Source organism: Ciconia boyciana, chromosome 15 (assembly GCF_034638445.1).
Source record: "Ciconia boyciana chromosome 15, ASM3463844v1, whole genome shotgun sequence".
In the NCBI taxonomy this organism is placed as follows: Eukaryota; Metazoa; Chordata; class Aves; order Ciconiiformes; family Ciconiidae; genus Ciconia; species Ciconia boyciana.
The window spans coordinates 7280668-7300400 of record NC_132948.1 but is presented as its reverse complement, the minus strand read 5'-3'; the positions used below and the strand labels follow the sequence as shown (position 1 = coordinate 7300400).

General features: G+C 56.6%; 1 protein-coding gene across 1 annotated transcript in view; it reads left to right on the top strand.

The window, feature by feature from the left end:
- The first annotated feature begins 11141 nt into the window (after positions 1–11141).
- The window catches only part of SEZ6L (seizure related 6 homolog like), a 47730-nt gene continuing 39138 nt past the window's right edge, over positions 11142–19733 (top strand). The window contains exon 1 of the mRNA XM_072880420.1: positions 11142–11208. Within this exon, the coding sequence (XP_072736521.1) occupies positions 11142–11208 (67 nt within the window). The remainder of the gene's footprint in view (positions 11209–19733) is intronic.

Below are 19733 nucleotides of genomic sequence, written 5' to 3'. Positions count from 1 at the left end.
GGCTTGGCCACAGGGTGGGCCAAGGAGGGAGCCCTGAAGTTAAGCCAGGGTGAATCCAATTGCTCCTGCACGCATGCAGCCTCAGGGCAACGACTGCTCTCTTCCCACGCGGAGCGATGAAGGCACAGAGGAGTTTAACATTGGCACGGAGCCCTTGCTCTGCTCTCTACAAAGAGCTTGTCCTCTTGTGGGACACATGATATAAGGGAGAGAAGGAAAAATAATCTCTGCTGTTGCAGTTGTCACCATCATCAACATTACAAGCGCAGCTACGTGTCTGAAGAGACCTTTCTGCTCTAGGGCTTGTACGTACTGAGGGTTAAAAGCAAGCCTGCAGCCCGCAAAAGCCCCTTCCATGACAACTGCTTCTCTCTGCCAAGCATCTCAGAGCCTGGCCAGGAGCATCATCTGAAAACACGTGGCTTCGCGCTAATTGTAACGGAGGAACAGGGGGACGTAACTGGTTATCGGCAGCCGCACACCGGCCCGGGGGCCCTTCGGCTCTGCCTCCCGGGCGGCCAGCTGGCATCCTGTGAGGCACCGCAGCCTTGCTCCACGTGAGACGCGCCTGGAGAAACAGTGTCTGCTCCTGTCCGTAGGCGCGGGCGGCGAGCATGAGCTCCTGCCCGTGGGTGCAGGCTGCAGGCAGCACACAGGCAGGGCGACGGCTGGCAGCTCTTTGAACCTGTGAAGAGGCAGCGAGAGGCAGGTCCTTTCAGACGGGCACAGGCGCTGCTTGTAACGTGCCAGAGCTGCAGGAAACGAAGCTGGGAGCTTTCAGCCGAGGGACCATTCCCTGCACAATTACCAAAAGCCCCCTGCCTGCCTCCCCTCCCGTCGCCAGCAGGCAGGGCACAGGGGTTAATGGGCAACATTACACAGTAAACTAGGCAGAAAGATTTGCATTTGTTGGAGAGAGAGGTTTCCTTACTAGATGGTTTGTGTTTGCAGTACATTAGCTAATCTCATTTCAGCTTGCGCTACATCTCCCACCGTGCGAATGCACACGCACACACACTGCGATGCTGAAGCCCTGCCAGGGCCCCACACATGTTGTTTCCAGTCTGCCTGCTCCTCCTTCCTCCCCAACCTCCCTCCTGCCTTTCCGAGTCGTGCCTGGATCCCCACGGCGTCCCCCAGGTGCCGATGCCTCCGCAAACGGGGAAAGACTGCGGGGCTAGGGCCCTGATGCAGGGTGCCGGAGCCGCCACGGTGGCAAAGCCAGGCTCGCCGCCCACCCTTCCAAAATGCTCAGAGCAAACCCCTGCGTGGAGCTGTGGCCAGATCCTGCAGTGAGCACAGAGCCATGGGGCTGGCACAGAGGAACAAGCCCCTCCGGGAAGAGCTGCTGGAGCCCATAACCAGCTGCACAAAGTACCGGTAACCAACACTGGAACTTCCAGCCTGGACAAATCCCTGTTCGCAGGACTCTGAGCAGGTGCTAGAGAGCCAAAGTACTGCTATTTCAGAGGAGGCATTTATATCGCAGCACTTAGTGACTGCTGGTAGGTTTATTACCAACCCCTCATCATACTGACACACTCAGCAGCATGAAGTTAGAGCAAGCCTTGATAATAGCTCTGCACAAGTGAAATGTTATTATTTTGCTAAGATCTCTGGGAATAAATAGGCCTGTATCCGTATAACCTCACAGTGCTGCAGGACAGGCATCGTATCTGCGCCGTGGGTGGGCTGGCAATGTGCATGGGATGCACCCGGACCTCCTCGCTCGAGGCAAAGCTTGAGGGCTGACCGAGCCATAGTCATGGGGACTGTGTGTTTTAGGAGCTTTTCTCTGAAAACAACTGAAAAGCATCTGCCCAAAGGCTCCTTGCAGGCAGAGGATGAGTCTGGAGGCAGTTAATGGCTTTCCACCTGCAGGAGCTGTGGAAATGCTACTAACAAAGCATGGGCTCTGCTGCCAAGCTCTTACAAGCTAATCAATTAAAGCATCACAGCTTGGAAGATGGGTCAGAGCAAAGCAGCACAGTATGGATTTTTTTTTTTTCCCCATGAAAAGAGCTTTAGAACAAATCCCCTTTTCCCCCCACAAAGAGAGCAACTAGCCCCTGCAGAGAAAACCAGCCCCAAGGCACCAGGGAGTACCCACGGGGCTGCCACAGGTGGGTTGGGAGGGGACTGCTGCCTCCCCAGCGAGGCACGGCCACTCGTGCCAGTTAGTGCCACTCAGTTCACGGGTGCTGGCTCCCTGGGCGATGCCCAAAGCATGAGAGATGTCCCTCATGTCCCTGCCAGCCCATGGCTTTGCTGCTGGCCAGGGCACAGACCCCGTCAAGGAATTTGCTGTGCGTGAAGGCTGCCACTGCCTCTCTGCAATGCTGTGGTTAAGTAAAGCACCGTTCCTTACTCCAGCTGCAGGAGCTGCTGTCACTACGGGGGTTTCTCTGACCTGCGTGATGCTGACTGCTTTTGCCGCTGCAGAGGGACCCTCCAGTCTCTCAGACCTCTAAGTCCCTTCCACTGCTGCCCAGAGCACAGCTCTCCCATCCTGAAGCCCTCTGTTTCATGGCACAGAAATGAGCATTTGACTGGCTAAACTATGTCTGGTTTAATAATTCATCCTGTGCTGTGATCCGGGTTGCGCCGTATGACTGCACGGCTCCACACGAGTTAACCAGCCTGCTAATCTCCTGCTTGTAAATCTAATCTAATCTATGTAATCTAATAAGTAGTGATTTTATATTTACCTGCAGATCATAAGTGAGAATGTGCAGTGACAGGGCTAAGCACCAGTTCTTAACGGGCTCATTAATAATTCCTCCATCTGAAGATGATTCCTCATTGCTGTTCTCTGAGATCTGTCAATGAGCCGGTTCTTAACCCACTTAAGATGCACCGCACTGATACTGCATCATGCTGCTTTTCATGAGAATACTGCTTGATACCACATCAAATACATTACAACAACCTATAACAGGGATTCAGATACCTTCCTCCATCAAATGTATAATCTCTTCGAAGATTACAATCAGCTGTTTGACAAAAATCTGGTTTTCCTAATGCCATGGTTACTGGTGCTAATTATAATCTGTTCTTTCCTTCTTTCTCCTGTTTCTTTTCACTTACCCATCGCCAGCCTGTGCTGCCCAGTGGCTGGGCTCACCTGCCCTGGGCGTTGGTGCCATGGCAGTGCTCGCCTGCTCTCTCCAGTCTCTCCAGCACCTCAGGGATTATTCACAATCAGCATCACCGGGAGATGCTGATTGCATCGGCTTCTCAGAGAGTGCTTTTAAGATTCCTGTGGGGAAATTCTTTGGGACAGGTGGATTAAAAATATTTACTTCTGGTCAGTGCTCAGGGCCAAAGTCTGCAGGCTGCACCCAGCCCATCCTGCAGACACCTTGAGCCCTCCCTTGGGCATTCCTGCCTGCCTCAAGGTGCTGAGCATTGATGCTGTGCCCTCCTGCCAGGGCCAGGAGACCCCAAGAAACATGGGGAGACACTGGTGTAAGGGAGAAAGCCAAGACATCTTCCTGGAGACAATTAATAGATTACAGTAAGTGTAGAATAATGCAGAGGCAAAGAAATCACTTTTTCTAGAAGCTGGTAAGATAGCGCCAAAGACATGCTGCACTTTGCCTCACTTTAAAAATAAGTGCTAACAAAACTTCTTTTTGTTCTTCAAGGAAAAATTGCTAGATAGGACAGCACAATTCTGTGCACTCATGAATTTACAAATTCATTTTTCCATATCAGTAACAGTATCTGGTGCAGAGTAACTTATCTTGCAATTTATATGGGATGCAATCAGTAAATACCAGCAGTGTCCTAGCATGAATACCAATTTTGAAATGAATACAGAAAATGGAGGCCCAGGCAGGAAAGTCTCAACAGAGCAGGTATTTTTTTGCAGCCTGCAATGTGTAGAAGGCATTTTTCTCCATGCACTCGTGGAGATGGTCAGTATTGGGCTGGCAAGGCTTCACTGGGAAGAGAAATACTGCAACGTTGCCTGTCCCTGCAAAGATCCAGCCCTGCAATTCTCAGGGTAAAGCACCTGGAAGCCTTGCAGGGTGGCGAGAGGTTTGTCTTGCTGGAGAGAGAAGGGGTGGGGGGCTTTGAGAAAGCTGGGTCTAAAATGAATGCACAATATTGGTGCAAAAGTACAGAGAGATCTTTGAAGATGGGCAGTGAAGAGCTCAGATGAGTTCTTCACTCAGAAGAGTGACTCAGAAGACTAGACTCAGTTCTAGACTCAGAAGAGTTCAGACTCTGAGTGCTCCTGCCTGCTTTGCTCGATGCAAATCCTGCCAGAACAAAAAACTGAAAATCACAGCTAAAAAGTATTTTAAAACTTTTGGACAGCACAGTGCAGCAGTGAGTTATGGATATGGCAACCAGAAGAGCATTATTGCCTTGATAAAGTGCCTGTTAACCATGGATTGGAGGGGGTTGAAAGACCTGCAGTGCCTAAAGCTAGTGGGAGCTTCTCTGGGTGCTGCCATGAGGAGCCTTACTTAATTAAGCTATGAATTATGCATAGGGGATAAAACAATGTCCTGTTTTATGGCTGGGGACTTAAGGTGCCACAGGCTCAGGTAAGTGCTCCCAGGCTTCATCCCTGCTGCATGATGAAAGCCTTCGCTCTGACAGCGGGACGGCTCCCTGGGGTGTGCCATGGGGACTCTGTCTCTGCAGAGCCGTGCTGTGACCGACCGCCCATGCAGGGGCATTGCATCGCTGAGGGATGCCGAGGTGGGGTGCACAGGTGATGCTGTGGGTCACAGCCCCCCAGCCGTGGCCGGGTGCTCGGCCGTGGAGCAGCCCCAGGGCCAGGCCACCCAGCACCCCAGGCAGGCTGCCCATGCACTCCCTTTCCTCCCGCTCCGCAGGGACGCCGCTGCCTGCCATCCCCGCAGCGGGTTTGTTTCTCTCGGCCCCCTCCAAACCCCAATGGGCAATAGAGAGCCCATTTTTGAGCTATGCAAAGTCTTCTTCTGTTGACAAGGAACAAGGACTTCCCTCCTGAAAGGGCCCCCAGCTGTGCCCGCAGGCACTCGCTCAAAGGGGCTGGAACCGAGCCTGGCCTCAGACTCAAACCCCCCATTCAGCGCTGGCATTTGTAAGGCAGAGCAGGGAGGCAGCCCGCTCCGAAAGCCAAAGGCTGGAGTGGCTCTGCCATCTCAGAGGGACAAAGGCCTTTTCTGCCCTGGGACAATATTGCCACTCACCAGCAATGCCCCCCAACCAGCGGAGCCTGGAGACCGCTCCTCACAGCCACCATTCAGCTTCGCTACAGGAGACCTCAGCTTCCAAGTCTAAAGCCGAGGTTATTTTTCCACTTCCTTCTGCCATTGAAGCCCCTCTGGGCACTGTGGAGGGGGGGTGAAAGCTTCCCAAGAAAGCTGCAGGGAGGAGGCTGGCCCCACATGTGCACCAAGGGCTTGGGGGGGGCCAAAGCCTGGCACCCCATGCCTGCCCCTGTGTGCCCTCACAGGAGCCTTCTTCACACCACAAAGCAGCCTGGGGTCCTAAACAGGAGCCCTGAAGTGCTTTGGGGCAGCTCAGCATGGGTCTGGAGCCAGGAGCCCCAGATGTACTCTGGTTGGGGTCTGTTCTCCCAGCACCTCCACCCCCCTCTCCCACCCAGGGCTGCCCCACACCCTCAGCACTGGGGCCTCAGTGCCCCACAAGCACCAGGGCAAACCCACCTTGCTGCTGACCGATGGCATCCCTGCTCTGAGCCCTCACCATCTTTACACTGGCACTGAGGAGAGGGACCTGCACCCAACTTGCATTTAAGCTGTGAGATGCTCTTCAGGGAGGTTTCTGGTAGCTCCAGGCGGAGGTCTGAGCTCCTCAGGAGAAACTGCTGTGCCCAGACTGGGAAAGCTCCTTCCCACAGCACTGGAGGTGCCACCGTGGCTGCCCATTCCCCAGCACGTGCTGCTGGAGCGCAGCTGATGTGGGTTTGCTCTCTGCATCCCTGCTCGGCTGCAGCTGATGCATCCCCACCCACCCGGCACTGCTGGCTGGCAGCCGGCAGTGATCACAGAATCACAGAATCATTTAGGTTGGAAAAGACCTTTAAGATCATTGGGTCCAACCGTTAACCCAGCACTGCCAAGTCCACCTCTACACCATGTCCCTAAGCACCACATCTACATGGCTTTCAAATACCTCCAGGGATGGTGACTCAACCGCTTCCCTGGGCAGCCTGTTCCAATGCTTGACAACACTTTTGGTGAAGAAATTTTTCCTAATATCCAGCCTAAACCTCCCCTGGCACAACTTGAAGCGATTTCCTCTTGTCCTATCACTTGTTACCTGGGAGAAGAGACTGACCCCCACCTCTCTACACCCTCCTGTCAGGTGGTTGTAGAGAGCGATGAGGTCTCCCCTCAGCCTCCTTTTCTCCAGGCTGAACAACCCCAGGTCCCTCAGCCGCTCCCCATCAGCCCTGTGCTCCAGACCCTTCCCCAGCTCCGTTGCCCTTCTCTGGACACGCTCCAGCCCCTCAATGTCTCTCTTGGAGTGAGGGGCCAACACTGAACACAGCATTTGAGGTGCGGCCTCACCAGTGCCGAGAACAGGGGGACGATCGCTGCCCCAGTCCTGCTGGCCACACTGTTTCTGATACAAGCCAGGATGCCATTGGCCTTCTTGGCCACCTGGGCACACTGCTGGCTCATGTTCAGCCGGCTGTCGACCAACACCCCCAGGTCCTTCTCTGCTGGGCAGCTTTCCAGCCACTCTTCCCCAAGCCTGTGGCATTGCATGGGGTTGCTGTGGCCCAAGTGCAGGACCCAGCACTGAGCCTTGTTGAACCTCGCACAATTGGCCTCGGCCCATGGATCCAGCCTGTCCAGGTCCCTCTGCAGAGCCTTCCTCCCCTCCAGCAGATCAAGTGATGCTCTGGCCTGGGCTCGGGGAGGAGCTGGCTGTCCTTGCAGGGGATGCCCTCAGGGCTGGGAACAAAGGCCCAGAGGTGTGTCACCCTCCATAAAATCACCAGGGGCAGCCAAGGGTTCCCAGCCTCTCAGCTGAGCTAGACAGCTTCAAACCCGTGGAGTCAGCTTGTTAGTGCTTCTGCAGGCTGGGCACTTGGCAAGGTTCATATTATGGTTGGGGAAGAGTAAAACCTGCAAGGATGCTGGCTCCCTTGCTGGCAGCACAGCAAACACCATGGGCGAAACCCCTGCAGCCCCCCTGCCCGGATGGGGACAGCCAGCCCCGGGGTGTGCAGACACACAGACCATGTCTCTGCATCATCCCCGCTCCTGCACTTGCAGGTTTCAGCACAGCAAACAACCCCGCTTGGCGGGTGTGCCCATGCTGTGCCGTGTGCCAGCCCGGTCTCTGCCCACCGACATGGCAGCAGCTGCCTGGGAGGTGCTGGGGGGCTCCGATGGCCGCAGGGCCGGTCCCACCCCGCTGCGGGGCAGATGCTGCCGGGCTGTGGGATGCTTCCGCAAGGTGGATGTGTCCGAGGGCTCCTTAGGCGATGCACGGGCTCGACGGAGCCTCCGGCAAGCGCTGCTCCTGCCCCACGAGGTGCAGGGAGCTGAGAGCGGATGGTGATTGATAGGTGTAACTGCAGAGCAAATGCAGCAGCACTGGGCTGCTGCATCACCATCATGAAAATAAATGAGAGATTGATTTTCTGGGCGGTTTGGATCTCATGGATCTCACCAGCTGTGACAAGCAGAGCGCAGGCATGGCCAGCACGGTGGGGCTGACACCTCCCTGTGCTCCCGTGTGCCAAGGAGAGGGAGGCAGCTGGGAGGCAGCTGGAGAATCAGGCACCCTGAAATGGGGGCAAAGAAGGTCTGAGGGGCTTCAGGCTCTGGCTGGCTTTGCAGGGGACAGACACCAGGCAGGGAGCCAGGCGAGGCTGGGGACAACGGGAGGGATGGGGAAGGGCAGCACCCCATGCTCCCCCGCGGGAGCCCCTGGCTTGCCAGCATCAGCCGTACCCCAAACTGTGGTGAGTGGCACTTGTCTGCTCACCAGGAAGGCACTGTCTTTCTTGTAACATCTTATCTTTAAGCTTCTTTTGCTAAGTCACATCTGACTTAATTATGGTAATTAAGATTGACATTAATACAAGATTAAAATGTGAAATTAAAATTAGCTGTGAAACTTATCTGAATTTTTAGTGTGCTTATTGATTTTCTTCACTGTTAATCAAAGGTCTGAGGTAACTGCCGATGAACACGGTGCTAATTAGAGCAATGCCCACTAAAGTGGCCTCAGGAGAGGCTTCTCTTTATTTCCTTTCCAATACCCCAGCTTTCTGACCATGCAAACGTCTCCAGCCCTGAGCGCTGCCAAAGGAGCAATAACAATTTCTCCTTTTCTTATGAGCACCCCTGTGGCTGCCTGCCCTGCCTGCTCCCGGAGCCACCATCTCGCCCATTCCTGTCAGCAGCGGTCCCTGTGTGCAGCCGGGCTGCGCACACGGTGATGCACAGTGATGCATGGCGATGCACTGTGATGTGCGGCGATGCACAGTGATGCACGGTACTGAGGGAGCTGCTCTGGCTGGAGGGGGCTCAGGGCGATGGGTCCCAGCTGCAGGCAGGAGGGTCCCGGTGTTTTGGCGGGGGCAGCGGGAGCTGAGGCCGCCGGCTCCCCCACTGCGCACATTGCCGTTGTTTCTCAGACTGAAATTTCACAGGCCATTAGGCCTCGGCGCTGGCTGTGTGGGGAGGCTGCTGGAGGAAAATTATTCAAATCACCTTGTTACACACCAGCTATGGGGAGTGCATCCCGTGGTGCATCCCACCCGGTCCCCCTGCACACGCTCCCTCCTCCCCGCTCCCTCCCAGCTCGCCTGAGTCCCCACTGAAGCTGCTGGAGGGGCAGGGGGACCCCAGCATCACTGTGAGACCCCGGGGCTTGCCTAGCAGAAACCTCCCCTGGCTTGCCTAGCAGGCGCAGGCGCTGCAGGGAGCCGGGAAGCGCACCCCAAGAGCCCCACCAGCTCTTGGCAGAGCAATGACAAACCCTGGCTGGTGCCAGGCGTGATGTCCCGGGGTGCTGGGCTGGTGGGGAGCTGGGCCCGGCTGCACTCCTTAATCCCGGCTGATGAGCGGAGGCTTGAGCTTAACTGTTCCTTCTCCATCACTAACAACTTTTGCCACTTAGTGGGCATTTCTGCATTACAAATACAGTATTTGTTCTTTTTTTCCTGCCTGTTACCATGGTGCTGGTGTTATTATCTGGTTATCTTAGGAGTTTACTACAATGCAGATGAACACAATAAAAATCACTCAAGGAAAACTGCTAAATGAGAGACAACTTTTATCTTTAATAACGGCAGGTCAGGAGGGAAGCCGGGGATGGAGCAGAGGGGGGACCAGAGCAGGCTGCGCTCGCTCTGCCGCAGATAGCTTTGTTAAACCAAATTAAACCTCTGAGCAAGCGAATCCCACTTTGTATATGAAAATGACAGTGTTAAATAATATACTGCACCTCTCAGTGATTTCTCTCCCTTTCTTATTTTGTCCTTCTCTCGCCTGCTGCCCAACTGCTCCCAGCTGGCAGCAGCTAGGAGTGACACAGAGAATGCAAATGACCCCGCTGCCTGCACAGCCTGCTTCACGCTCCTCAAAATCCCCCGGCTGCTGCTTCTCCCGCTTGCACTGGCTTGGGTGGAGGAACTCTGCAGAGCCCGGCAGGGAAAAAGGCAGCAGGATCAGTCCCCGTGTTTGGACAGTTTCTTGACTTGATGTGTTCTGCGTGGTGGCATTTGTAGTGATACCAGTGTGTGATTATTGTTGCTGAGGTAACCGAATCAGTGTAATTGCTCTCTCAAAGGTAGCAGGGACTTCTCAGATGGCAGCATCAACAAACTGGCTATTTGGGGGAAAGGCTGGCCTTGGTCTCCGGGTGTTTGACACTCATGTCGTGCTTTGTGACATTGTTCTGGCTATTTGAGTTGACAGGCAGAGTGGCCAGGAGGACCAGACAGCTCTCACCGGGAGGTGATTTACAGTAAACATTTCAGGGTAGGATTTGGGATTTCAAGAGAATGAAGCCTCTGTTCCTGTTCTTATCAAAGTCAGTGTAATTACACCGTGTGCTCTGTCGGGCTCAGGAGAGGCCTGCTGGAAGCTCTCAGCTTACTGCAGCTTCTGGTGGCCTGGGCAGGGGGACAGGCAGGACCAGACCGGGCAGGGTGTTCCTGAGAGCCATCAGGCCCACGGTCCTACCCGTAGGCAAGAAGGTTGTGGAGCTCCGGGACTGGGGCTGGGGTGCTGAGGGGGGACTGTCTGTGCCTTGCTTCTTTTGCTGCAGGGCTGGGAAGACTCCAGTGCTCACCCGTGGCCATGGTGCCAGCCCCACATTATTAGGGAGGGGCCCTGTGCAGCTTCCACAAACTGTGAAGTCTCACGTGCCCAGAGCCTATCACCCCACTGTGGCTGGTCAGGTCACAGCGTGCAGCTCCCTCTCAGCCTGGCTTCGCTGGCTCCAGCAGCAGGACCAGACCCTGGTTCATCCATGATCCCAAGGGGGGGCATGGGGCCTGTATCAGCCCCCGCATAGCACCACTGCCCTATTCACAGCCTGCATTTGGGGAGCCTGAGGGGAGGGAAGGGGAGTAAGGCTGGGCTTGAGCAGGGAGGCGAGAGGGGCTCGGGATGCTGAGAGGGGCTTGTGTGCCATGGGAGGCTTGGGGACAAGAAGCAGTGAGGTGATACAAGAGACCGGGTGCAGGCTGAGTGGGGGTCTGCAGCGGGGAGCACTGGGAGCTCCTGGAGCCGGGGGCGAGCCGGGGGACTGGGGAGGCTGAGGGGAGTCGCAGCGGGCTGCCGGGAGCCGGGGCAGCCCCGGGCCGGGGAAGAGCAGCGGGTCGGTGGGGCTGGGGCGAGCCGGGGGGGCCGGGGGAGCCGCGGGCGGGGCCGGAGCGCACGGCGCTGCGCGGGGGCCGGGACGGCCGCCGGCGCCCTCCCCCGCCGCTCGCTCCGCTCCTCTCCGCGCCGCTCCGCGCCGCTCCGCGCCGAGCCGCTCCTCTCCGCCCTCCGCCGCGCCCGCTCCCCCGCGCCGGCTCCAGCTCCGGCGGCAGCCCCAGCCCCCGCCCCCGGCCCGGCCCCGCTCCGCTCGGCTCGGCTGGGCTCGGCCGGGCTCGGCTCGCAGCAGCGCGGAGGCTCCGCCGCGCCCGCCGCCGCCGCACCATGCCGGGGCCCCGCGGGCTCTGCCTGCTCGCCCTGCTGCTGGGCAGCCCCGCGGCCCCGCGCCCAGGTAAGCGGGGCGGAGCGGGGCGGAGCGGGCCGGGGCTGCGGCGCGGAGCGGAGCGGGGCCCCCCGGGCCCGGCCGCCGGGGCCCTGAGGTTCCCGGCCGGGGGGGGGCGGGGGGGGGGGAGGCAAGGGCTGCCGGGGAGGGGGCACCGGCCGGGGCGGGGGGTGAGGGGGGGGAGTGCAGCCGTGACCGGGGAGGGGGGAGTCGGACCGGGGAAAGGGGCCGCCGGCCCGGGAGGGGCTGCTGGAACCGGCCGTGCCACCCCCGACCGGGGACTAGCCGCTTGTGCTGCTCCCCGGGCCCGGCTGAAACTTCTGGCATTGCCGGGAGAGCGCAGCGCCGGCACCGGCAGCGGCAGCGGCACCGGCAGCGGCAGCGGCACCGGCAGCGGCACCGGCAGCGGTAGCGGGGCCCGGCGGGACAGCGGCGGCTCAGCACCGCGGGGCGGACAGCTCCCGCCGCCGGGGCCCGGTCCTGCCGGGGCCGCTCCGGGGAGCCGCGTCCTAACGGGGAACCGTGTGGTAACGGGGCCGTGTCCTCCCGGGGAGCTGTGCCGGACCCTCCGCCTCCCTCCCGCAGGGAGAGCGGCCCGGTGTCCCCAGCCCCCGGTGCCAGGTCCCCGCCGATGTTCCCGTCCCACCGGCTCGGGCACGCAGGGGATGGCCGTGGGGTGGTGAGTGTTTACCCAGGGGCTGCGTGTTCATTCCACGTTTCACGTTTCCACGCAAATCTGCTCCCTCTCCCTTTCCCGCTGCCGTGATGACAGACCTAAGAATAGGCTTTGGGACCCGTTTGTGGGTGACTTGACAAAGTCGTTGCAAACTAGCGCGGGGCTGCAAGATCGCTACGCCGGTGCTGCTCCTGGTCTCTCCTAACTGGAAGCCTGCGGGGACGAAGGCGGCCGGGTTTTGGTGTGCTGCTGGCTGTGGTTACCAATGCGGATTGGTCAGAGGGAGAACGGGAGAGGCCGGTGTCTGCCTGTGCTGCAGTGTTTGTGCAGGGCCTGGGAGGCTGACCTCCAGGGCCGATGTGTGTTTATAGCAAAGATTAACAGCTCCCCGGGTCAGGAGTGCTGTGCAATGCTGCCTGCCCGGCTTCGGTTTCTGTTCTCATGTTCAGATTGCGTTAAAAGACTTGGACTTTTTTGGTCTTAAACCCGGCTCTCCATACAGAGATTATATTCCAGAATCTATCCTTCTTTCTGGGTAATAAAACAGAAATGGGTATAGATTACAGCATTTTTCTCTCTCACCCGCATGGGTTTGTGTTCTGTGCATGGACATGCACGTACATATGAAGGAATCAGATCTGAAGTCTCTATCCACAATTGCTGGCATCCTGTTTCAGCATCAGAACAGAGAGACCCTCTTCTCCGTCGTGTTACACAAACACTCTCATCCAGGCCGTTGGTGAGCTGCTGTGGGAGACGTGTGCGTACAGCGATAGTCCCTGTGCCGCCGTGGGGGGGTCTGGGGGACCTGAGCAAACAAACCGAGTGAGTGCAGGGCCCGGTACAGGGCTTACAGCTCCACCGCTGCCTCATGCCCTGGAGGCAGGAGGGCTATCTGGTCCCAAGCACCCGTTGGGAGCACCAGCAGGCAGCCCAGCTCCCTCAGGAACAGGATTTGGCTCTTATGGCAAGCACGATCTGTCATAAATCTCAGGGTATGAGAACACAGCGTACTGAATTCCTCTTTCCTTGGCAGAGAGGGAGCTGATAAATAGTTGACCCTTTACAAGGTTCGGTGAATTATCGCTGTAAAATCCCAAACTCCTGCAGCCCTGGAGCCGGCGGCGATGTGGCAGCTCTCCCCGTGCCAGGCGGGAGGCTTGTCGATCTGTTTGCAGGAGGTCACAGCCGGGGCCCAGATTGGCAAGCCCTGCTGTTCTCAATCTGTGAGGGGGAGCAGGATCAGACCCTGCAGAGAGATTGTTTGTTGTGCTCCATCTGCCTGCTCTTTCAGTTCGTTCTTTCAAGAAACAACTAATTTCACATGACTTGCACTGATCAGTTGCTCGGCTGGTGGCTTTTTGGTGCTTTGCACTTGTGGAGCCATTTAGATCAACAGAGAGGAGGTGTGAAAGCCTCTCCTCGCAGCATCCGCTTACACCCACCCACCGGCACGGAACGCGGCATCGGAACAGGCAGCAGAGGCACGTCCCTTCGCAAGGACTTGTGCCAGGAGGCTCCGGGCAGCAGCGTGCAAGAAGCGTGGTCATCGGCAGAGATATTTATTTAGCACCGTGTGAACGCAGCGTGCAAACACGGGGCGTACGGGCAGGCTGCGTCCAGTCCGGCAGCTGCGGGCAGAGGAGGGCGGCAGCGCTGGCTGTGCTGCCTGTGCTGCCCGTGCTGCCTATGCTGCCTGTGCTGCCCGTGCTGCTCGTGCTGCCTATGCTGCCTGTGCTGCCCGTGCTGCCCGTGCTGCCTATGCTGCCCGTGCTGCTCGTGCTGCTCGTGCTGCCTATGCTGCCCGTGCTGCCTGTGCTGCCCGGGCGGGCTCGGGCCGGGACCGGCGCTGCGCAAAGCCCGGTCGCTGGGGACGGCGGGGACGCGGCCGGAGCCCCGGGAGATCCAGGGTGTCTAAATATATCCCGTTTGGTGTGGTGGTGGCGATGCGGACCGGTGTCCACTAGAGGTTGTGACGAGACCAGCAAATCCTTCCCGAGGCTGCGGTGCTGGGAGCAGAAATGCAACCCGGGGGGTGCTGAGCATCGGGCTCCTCCGTAGCCCCGCCACCGGAGCTCCCCCTTCTTTTCTTCAAGGCGTTTGAGCACCTCCAGGCTAGTTGTCACAGCGGAACAGCAAGCCACAGAGATTCACCTGGCTTCGTTGTGAGCGCGGCACCGCAGGAGGATATTTCCCCCAAATCGGGTGTGTCCAGCAGGAAGGAAAACGGAGCGTGAACCCAGCGAGGGCTGCAACAAGTGAGCGGTGCGCTCCCGCTGCAATCGGCAGCACCCCGAGCGGTATCATCTCAAGCAATGAGAAAATAGCACATGGCCACGCTGCCAGCGGGCTGTGCGGCCGGAGATAATGGGGAGTGTCTGATGAGGAGGTATCAGAGGCCATAGTAAATGTCTCCTCTTCCTTCTCTCCTCCTTAGCAGAAAGAACGAGGAAAGTCTGGATCAGTAGCAATGAAAATAATACCTCTTAGCCTTCTACTTCTCCCGTATTTTTGCCAATGTGAACATACAAAGATGCTCTTTAAAGTGTACATTTTGTGGATGTTACAGCATCACAAGTGTTTCCTTTCTATACATTTTTAACTTATCTTTCAGTGAGGAGTTTGATAAAAGTATTTGGGGCTGAAGAGGCAGACCTTAGACCAATTAAGCTAACTGTGCTCACCCGGCATACAGAATGCCACACAGAGGTCTTATAAAAGCAAACCATGTAAAAAGAGAAGCGCGGAACGGATCAGTGTATAATCCATCCCTTGTAGCTCTAAGTCAGCTTCTGCTGGGTTCAGAAATTGGTAGATAATGTCACAGATGAGGCAGTACGCACAGACGTGTGGCAGGGCATCGCTGGATGGGTAATGTGGGTGTTAAAAATGGCTGGTGGGAGAACGGCAAGTCCTGCCAGAGGGCAGGGTTGTTCTGTGGGTATTCAGGGTCAGAGCCGAGTGCTGTGGCGCTTCGTTATCCCATTTTGTACAAACAGATTTTTTTTTTTAATGAAATGGGCTCTGTATGATTAAATAACACGCAGCTTTTGATCTAGACTACAAGCAGCCTCAGAAATCAGTGTATTTTACATCCTTTGCCATTGCAATGAGTACAGCCAGTTCCAGCGGGCTTTGGAAGAAAAAAAGACTAACCTTCTGTGTGCAATCCAAAAGTTATTTACTTGATGCGATTTTATTTTTCAAATATTTGAAAGTGGTTACTGAACAGGAAAATACGCTCCAAGGAAATCCTGTTACAAAACACAGGCTATATTTTAATTAGCATAACGTGCAGTTACATGGCTGGAACTGGAGCCTGCCAATAAATGTATCTTTCGGGACTTCAGATAGATGTCTGTAGAAAATACAGGATGAGCACTGGCTTTCCAATTTTCCAGTCCATCAGGGTGGATTTACACTCTTGTCAGGAGTATGAAATTGCTGAATTCAGCAGTGAGATGGCTCTGTGTCTTTAACCACTTGACTTGCCAGAGTCAGGGTGCTCGGTAAGACATGGGTGCATCCCCGCGTCGGTCCGAGGGACCCAGCAGGTCTGCGGGGGGATCACCCTGCCCGTCTGAGCACCCTGACAAGCACCCAGCCCCCTGCCTCCCTTTAGGGCTTCAGCAGAGCAAGCACCAGGATGAACCATGCTGGTATCGAACACGGCGCACGGGGCAAGCCTGGGGGTCCTGGGCACTGCCTGGCCCTTCCCCTTCATTAGCGGAGCGGTGTATGGGGCCGAAGCCGATGTTTCCAGCAGATCGCAGCTCGGGAGCAGAAACCGCAGGGTGCAGGCGGTTCCAGCACCCATGGCAGTGGGGATGGGGACCTGCCATCCCTCCAGGCATGACCTTGGGGCAGTGGTGGGGACGAGCGTGTGTCCCAGGGGGGTTTAGGTCTGCCGGGGGTGGCAGAGCAGGCAGGGCTGCGAACAAGCTCTTTGAAGTCCTTGTGTCGGCTGTGCTGGGCCAGGATCAGCATCCCTCGGGGAGGGCCAGGCAGAGCCCAGTGAAGCTGCTTTTCCACTGCTGCTTTCAGAGGGAGGTCACACACACATGGCCAAACAGCCACAAGAAAATGCTATCAGGCTGCTGCCAAAGAGGTGCAGAAGGGCAGGGAGCCCCACTGCCTGCCCCAGCAGCACCCGCCATGCAGGGGGCTCGTTGTTACCTCTGCCGACTCGAAGGGAAGAGGTGTTTGGCAAACGATGTGATCCAAAGAGAGGCAGAACAATCTTTAACATGTCCTAAGGTAAAAGCACTGGACCCCGCAGAGCTGGAGCTCTGTGCTCCCAGCTGAAGCCTGGGACGTCTCCGGCTGGGCCATGCAGCAGCACCGCGAGGCCCTGGGCACAGGTCTGTGCTGCACGCTGCTGCCCCGCCGAGATGGAGAGCGAAACACAGAGTGTCAGGAAGGCTCCGGGGAGGCTGCCATGGGGCGAGGGAGGATTTGGCATCACTCTGATTCAGGTTCCTGCGATTCAGCTGCTGCTCATAACTGTCTTCCATGGCTTTCCAGAGCCCTTCCCAAAAGGACCTGCTTCACAAGATCATTTTTCATGCTGATGTGCACGTGAGCAATGCCTAGGTTGGATGCACAGAGGAGACCCGCGTGATACAGGTGCTTCACCTGCTCTTGCAGTCCCAAGTCCAACTCGGCATCCAGGTAACTCAGCCTGCATAAGTCAGGATGAAGTGAAAGAGAAATGCTTTGCAGAAAGCAGCCCTTTTCCACCGAGGTGCTAAGGGAAGGTGTCCTTCATTTCAGAGGACAGACTGCCAGCTGCCTGTCTGTCTGTCTCATTTCAGAGCTTGTTAACAGATAAGTTGTTAAGGATGTTCTTGCACAGCCACATGGGGCCAGTCTGCTCTAATCTGCATCCTTGCCCCAGCAGGAGAGGAGAGCCCAGGACAGACGGATGCTTGCTCAGGGAGCTTTGGCACCCCAGCCCTGAGCCCATGCCTTTCAGCAGCTCTCCTGAAGAAAGCGGAGCTGCTCAGGCAGGACGGGCTGCTCGCCTGCTGCCATCCCCCAGAGCAATTGCGACAGCAACTGCACCACTGGGAAGATGAAGACGAGGAATAAATGAACTTCTGATACTTGCAGAGACCCCCTTGCTGCCCAGCTCTGTTATCTCTCAGGCTTCATCCGTAAGAATTTCAGAAATGGAGCTGGGCAGCTGGAGGAGCCGACCAGAGCCTGGGGTGGAAGAGGCAGAGCCGGGAAACAGCTGGAGGAAGGCAGACTAATTTTTCGTAATGGAGAGTGAAGCATTGTGGATTTCTAGCAGAGCCTATGACATAGGCTTGATAAGCAAGTGCAAGCGTTGCTTATCTTCAACTTGAATCTATAGCCGTGGTCCCTATGGCTGGGGGGGACACTTGAGCAGTCACAGCTGGTGCCTGTGTCCTAACAGAGCTCCGTGTGCCCTGGCAGCCCCAGGAGCCCCCAAAAATGGGGGTGCGGGTGATCAGCAAGGAACTGCCAGGAACCTTAAAAGAGGGCTGCAGCTGGCACAGACAGGGAGAGCTCCTCCTGCGCTTTCAAGAAGACACTATTTCTGGCCCAGCGTCTTTCTTAGATGACATGGATGCGGAATAACAAACCCTTTGAAGCGTGTTGCTGTGAGTTAGCATCGCATCATTAAAGCTGCTGGAGTTGCACTGATTTGTAAAAGCAGGGATCCAGCTGAGTGGCCCAAACGTTGTCCGCAGCCAGAGCCTGCAGGGGAGCGAGCAGGGGGAGCTTGAATTCGGCCCCGAGGTCCCCCTGTGTGGGCCGTCGTCCCAGGCTGGCCAGGTGCAAGGGTGGAGAGGGCTGTGACAGCCCCGTGGCCCCGGGGACCCTCCGCTGCAGTGCTCTGTCCCCGCGGTGGCTGGGGGCCTCAGGGCTGTGGGCACAGAGAGGTAACGCCGTCCCCAACCAGGGGACTTACTCGGGGGGACTGTGTTCCCGGGGTGCTGAGAAGCTGCTTTCCCCTCTGTTCCTTCTTTTGCTTGCTAAAATTCATAGCTGTGGTGCAGCCGAGGCTGAAGTGCTCATAGTGTGGGCAGAGAGCACAGTCCCGACTTTGCCATCTTTTTTTTTTTCCTTTTTTCCTCCTTTTTCTTTCGCTGGGGAGAGGCCAGAAAAGCAGCCGACCAAAAGGGACCTGTGTGCTGGCTGAACCCAGAGCTTTCCTGATGCAAAGCAAGGAAGCTCTGCCTGGATTCCCCAGGTCTGCGTTGCGCGGGGACAAGCACAGATTTGTCCAGACTCTTCTCCCTTTTCCTGACCCCAGAATCCTGTTGCCTGCAGTAGAAGGTGTTCAACCCCTGGAGAGCCCGAGCGACTCCCCCAAGGGCAGGGCCAGGGGCTTGGCTCTGCGCCTCCTCTGACAGGGGTAAGGGGTGCAGAAAGGAAAAGGGCATTAGCACCCCCGGACAGATGGGTGTAGCAGGAAGGTACAAGGAAACTTTATGCAACCGAAAGCCAAGCTCCTGGCAGCAGCAGGGAGGGAACGTATGATCAGCCTGGCCACTAAACCCAGCTCTGGAGGTGTGATTCCAAATGCAAAGCTTTAGTCTGGAAAGGAAATTTGGTGCCAAATGCAAAGGCATCCAAAAATTCAAGTGCGACAGAAGGAATATCTGTGGGACTGATCCCAGAGCAGCGTAATCTGCTCAGCAAAAACGATTTTCACATCTCTGTCCGTCTCACTGTCTCGCATACTTGTGCATTACATGCCAAAGCAAGGACCCGTGGCACCAAGAGCCGTGCTCGGGAGAGGTGGTTCTGCAGGGGCAACCCCAGAGAAGGGACAGCAAACATGTTCCCCAGGGCTGCCGGGGGAGTTTCGGTGACGTGCTTCAGCCCATCAACAAGGGAACTATTGTGGGGACCTGGCACTGCCATGAGGAGCTGGGGCAGAACAGGCAGGAGCAGGCAGGAGCAGGCAGGCACCAGCAGGAGCAGTTCTGCTGCCGGTTCCCTCCGAGTGGGGAAGGAGAGGGGATGGCGGAGCTGGCTGGAGGGGTCTCCTGCAAGGTCTTCCGGCAGTTGCTGTTGGGCTCGGTGCAGTTCTGCAAGCAACGCAATAAACTGATGAAGATATTAAATTAGTCCGAGCATCCAGGCACTAATGAAACAGGAATAACGTGGGGGGAGTGAGGCAATGTTCTGGAAACTGGTCAATTTGGGGTGATTTCAGAGCTAGTCAGAATGGCTGAAAATATTTAAAATTCAAGAGAGTCTCCATCTGACTTTTTAGGGTGGATTAATGGAGCATACCAACATTTTGTGGATGAGATCCTTCATCTCGGGTAGATTGGTGGCTGGGGGACAATACCGGAGGACATCAATTCTGATATCCCCTCCACCACCTTTCCGCAGCACGGCAGCTCTTCCTCCGACAATGGGGCTGCATGATGGTATGCATGAACTGGGCTTGCATTTTCTGATGATTATTTAAATGCAATTTCAGTAAAAATCAGGCTATTCCTGACAGTCCTCAACTTCCATTTGCAAAGATACCAAGACCCTAAATTGAAAGACTACTCTTGCATGAGCCCTAACAGCCTCCCAGAGCTCCCAGCACACCAGCAGCATCCCCGCCCGCAGCGAGGAGCTCTGCAAGTACAGCTTAGCAGATGTCTGCTTGGACACATCAGCCATCCTTTCCCCCATTGCACAGGATACAAAGGAGGGAAGTATTTAAAATAAGAAAGGTAGATGGTGCTAACAACATTAAAAACATGACCCAAGTGCTGCTTCGCTACTAGCAGGGCAGGGGGTGCACAGCTCTGTCAGCCTGGCACCCAGGCTGGCCTGGGGCGGGATGCGATGCTGCGCTCCGGCCCCGAGAGCATCCTTA